The following is a 4068-nucleotide window of genomic DNA, read 5'->3' on the forward strand; positions in this document are numbered from 1 at the left end:
GGGGGTTGGGGGTTTTTCTTTTTTTGGTTTGTTCAAAAAAAAAAAAAAAAAATTTGGTTAAGCTTTTTTCCCCCCCCCCCCCCCCCCCAACCCACCCCCCAAAAAAATGACACACGCACATGTAACCTTGCATTTTATATCCAGTGGCCCATGATTTAAGGTGCATTAAGCTTGTTGGTAGTGGTGATAAATGTGAATATGGAGTTTGAGGAAATTAATAAACTATTAAAAAATTCAAACAGTAATGTTTTAAAAGATTAGTTTATCTGATGAAAATGAGGAGCTGACATTTGTAAGTTAAATGTTCGACAATGTGTTTAAAAGCATTAAAGTTTTTTTTTTTGAATGGAGTTTTCTTAATCATATCTTTGATTGAGTTTTAATTTAACACAAAATATGAATTTCTTGTCTTCTTTTTGTACTTGAAATATTGAGAACAGCATTTAGAAAGTATACTGGCAAAGAAACATGACCTGATCAATTTAATAAAGGTTTGCAACCGAACTAGTACCTACAAGCCGCTAGGACTTGGTTCTTTTCCTAAAGAAGTAACATTATTTCTTCTTGACACTGTGCATCTTTTTATTTTTATATCTTTTGGTGGTGGTTCTTATAACTGATGGATTGGTGATGAGTTAATTGGGATGACATGGTTTTGCCTTAAAGATGTAACTCTGGATCATCTTCAATGTTAATGAACTACTGGTTTCATTTTGTCAGGTTTTCAGTCATCCACATATCTATTTCTTTACGGAGAAACTTTCAGACTTGAATGATGTCTTGAGTCTGTTGGAAATAGCTGTAAGGGTAAGAGGATTTGCATGTAGCAAGTGAAAGTTAAAGCCTGTTTGTTAACAGATGCATTATATATTGAAAATATGACTTAGTTACTAGACCAATTTGTTGTTTTATTTTCCTCAGAATCCTTTACTGATTATTGCTGAAGATTTTGATGATTATCTACTAGATACTATTATCACCCGAAAGCTTACTGCTGGGACCAAGGTAATCTTGTTCACACTGCAGTTTATGAGGAATATCCGAGGATATTTAGCTATATATCATGCAACTGCATTCCTAACATTTCATGTCTCATTAAATTATTAGTTTATTTTCAATGTGTTTTTTAATTATGATATTTATATATACTCGGTGGTTTTGAAGGTTTGCGCCATCAAAACCAATGTGCCTCCGGATCTGTTTATTCCTACTGATTGCCTCAAGGTGAGATATAAATATTATTTGTTGGTTTCTAATCCTTGCCTTAAAGCATGTCAAGTTCAGTTTTTGTTCACAGATCAAACTGAAATATTTTGGCCCTCTCTCTTTCATTATAGGCTATTGTATCGGAGAATGACACCTTTATCATTAAAACGCGTCATACTGTTGAAGAAATTGGGCAAACAAGACCTGATTTTGTTCACAGATCAAACTGAAATATTTTGGCCCTCTCTCTTTCATTATAGGCTATTGTATCGGAGAATGACACCTTTATCATTAAAACGCGTCATACTGTTGAAGAAATTGGGCAAACAAGACCTGATGAGGTTTGTGTTGTGGCTGTTGTCTTTTTGTATGATTTTTCAACCAGATAACAGGCTTCCTATTGTGTTAATTTATTGGTGTATATGTTCAGTTAATTATACAGTTTAAATATTTTTTGTGATTCTTTCTATGGGTTGTTGCTAGCTTTTGTAGAGTTTCATTACTAAGTGTAGTTTTTTGTCTGCTTGAAAAAAAATAATAAAAAAAATTAAATTGACGTGTCTGACTGCAGATATTATATCCAGGATCACCATATAGGACGGTTCCAGACCAGGATTGGTTATTTCCTGTTTTAAAGGTTTGGTTGTTTTGGAGTTGTAGTTATATGCTAAGTGTTCATTTATATTTTAGCATCTTAACCGTACGGAATCAAACTCTTATCAAAAGTACCATATTTTGATGGATGTTGTTCTGTTCTAAGGTTGGAGGAACTAGTAGAGCCGATACTAGTAAAAAGAAGAGTATAGTTACTCATGCCGTGAATGCTGCCAAGGCTGCAATAGAACAAGGAATTGTACCCGGTGAGCTTTCATATAGTTAGAATTTTGTTGGTCCAAGTTGTTTTTGTTTGATTGATGAATAACACTGATTTTAATACTTGGTATTCCTTAGGTGTGGTATTGCATTTCTAAACGCCTCAAAAGTGTTGGACAAATTGCAAACTGCAAACTCTGATCAAAAGATTGGCATTCAAATCGTCCAGAATGCTCTTAAGGTTTTTATTTTGATTAAATTAAATTAAAAATCTTTTGCTTGTTTTCCTGCATCAATACAAGCTGTGAGTTAACTTAAAGCCTATTATTTGATTCTCCTATGCATGAGCTTGAGCTTTATTCCATGGAATTATTATTTAAGCCTCAACATACAGGTATCCAAGGATGCCTTTTAACTTGATTTCACTTAAAAACTGTCATGAGCAAAAATTACTCCTTCATAAATGCAGTGTTTGTGGGTTGGTGGAGTGAGAAAAAATTCTAGTTTTCAACTAATTTTAATCTACATCTGCAGATGCCTGTTTACACAATTGCTGCCACTGCTGAAGTTGAGGGATCAGTTGTTGGCAAACTTCTAGGGCAGGACAATCCGAACCTTGGATATGATGCCACTAAAGGTTTGTTTTGTATTTTTGCGTTTTCCCCATATCTTTTTGGCAAAAAAAATAAAAAAGGAAAAAAAAAGGGTAATTTTTGTTGTTGGTTCTTGTTGTGAGTTCAGTTGATGAGAATGCTTTAACATTGCAGGTGAATATGTAGATTTGATTAAGGAAGGAATATTGGATCCCTTGAAAGTCATAAGGAAAGTATTTATAGGAGCAACAAGGTAAACTAGCTAAATCACTTAAAATCTTCCTTGTGCAAGCATAATTTTTACTGCCCTTTTGGGAATTCTTCAAGTAAGCATGCGTCGCTTATTTCCCCGTGCAGCATGTTTTTAAATAAGTTACGCGAGGGTCAGCTTGAGGATCCTGAGAGGAAGCACAAGAAGTATAAGAAGAAGAAGAAGCTCGATGATGTTGGAATAATACAAGGAAAACCTATAATTTAAGCAAACCAGGTGTGGGGATTGTAATAATATAAACTTCCCTAGAATGCGGCAATAATAGTGATAGTTATTATTATTATTTTTTTTTGGTTGTATTTTTATGAAAGATTTAGGGTGTCTGGTGAAACATTTCATTTTATTGATAACGGACTGAATGACGCATTTGGCTTAAGCTGCTGCTGCTAATTGATGAATCCCCAATTCCTCTGTCCTAGCCTATTGAGGGTGTTGCGCACTGGGGAATCATTGGAACAGTGTTTGTGTTTGTCGGTTTTGTGTTTTGGGCTGGGCTTAAATTTTATTTTTCACGGGCCTAATAATTTTTTTTTTTTGTTAATAAGTTCACATCAAACTTCGGTATGTGACTTCTCGTCTTTTTCAAATGAACAGGCAAGTGATGGTTGAAAAATATTTTTGTGCAAACCTTTTGCTTAAAGGATGATGTGTGAATAAAAAATTTAGGTCCAATGTAATGAATGAACTGGGTTATACGAAAATTTATCGAACTAATGAGTTGATGATACATGTAATTGTACACAAAGATTGTACAAGAGTTTACATCCCTATAACAATACTACATCAAGAGGGTTAAAAAGTCTCAGCAAACACATTATAAAGTTTTAATTGATGATTAAACGATAACCTATCTCTAAGTGTCTTAATTTTCTTAATTAACAGCATATCAACTACATAGCTCAACTTGATGACAAGGGACAAAAATTTAAGACAATCTTGTTCAATAATATATGCTTAATGAATTTAGGTTGCTTTTGGTTGGAAGAATGAAAAATTTAAGACAATCTTGTTCAAGAATAAATGCTAAAATTACAATGTGAATGGACTACCGCCACTCAAAAAATTAATTACCATTCGTTAAGAAATGCCTTAATTATCAATTAGTCTCTATATTAAATATGATCAATTAATTTTTGAAATTAATATCTAAATCATCAACATATTTAATAATTTTATATTAAATGA

The 4068-nt window shown here is 33.2% G+C and overlaps 1 protein-coding gene across 1 annotated transcript; it reads left to right on the plus strand.

Annotated features, from left to right (window-relative positions):
• Window positions 1-644: 644 nt before the first annotated feature.
• On the plus strand, window positions 645-3473 carry LOC112099987 (chaperonin CPN60-2, mitochondrial-like). The gene is made up of 11 exons (XM_024187539.1): window positions 645-668; window positions 721-807; window positions 922-1005; window positions 1165-1224; window positions 1467-1547; window positions 1778-1843; window positions 1967-2069; window positions 2160-2260; window positions 2554-2656; window positions 2787-2865; window positions 2970-3473. The coding sequence occupies exons 1-11, from the start codon at window positions 645-647 to the stop codon at window positions 3088-3090; spliced, it is 909 nt and encodes a 302-aa protein (XP_024043307.1). The 3' UTR covers window positions 3091-3473.
• The last annotated feature ends 595 nt before the right edge of the window (window positions 3474-4068 follow it).

This window comes from Citrus clementina, unplaced genomic scaffold (assembly GCF_000493195.1).
Source record: "Citrus clementina cultivar Clemenules unplaced genomic scaffold, Citrus_clementina_v1.0 scaffold_3, whole genome shotgun sequence".
Classification (NCBI taxonomy): Eukaryota; Viridiplantae; Streptophyta; class Magnoliopsida; order Sapindales; family Rutaceae; genus Citrus; species Citrus x clementina.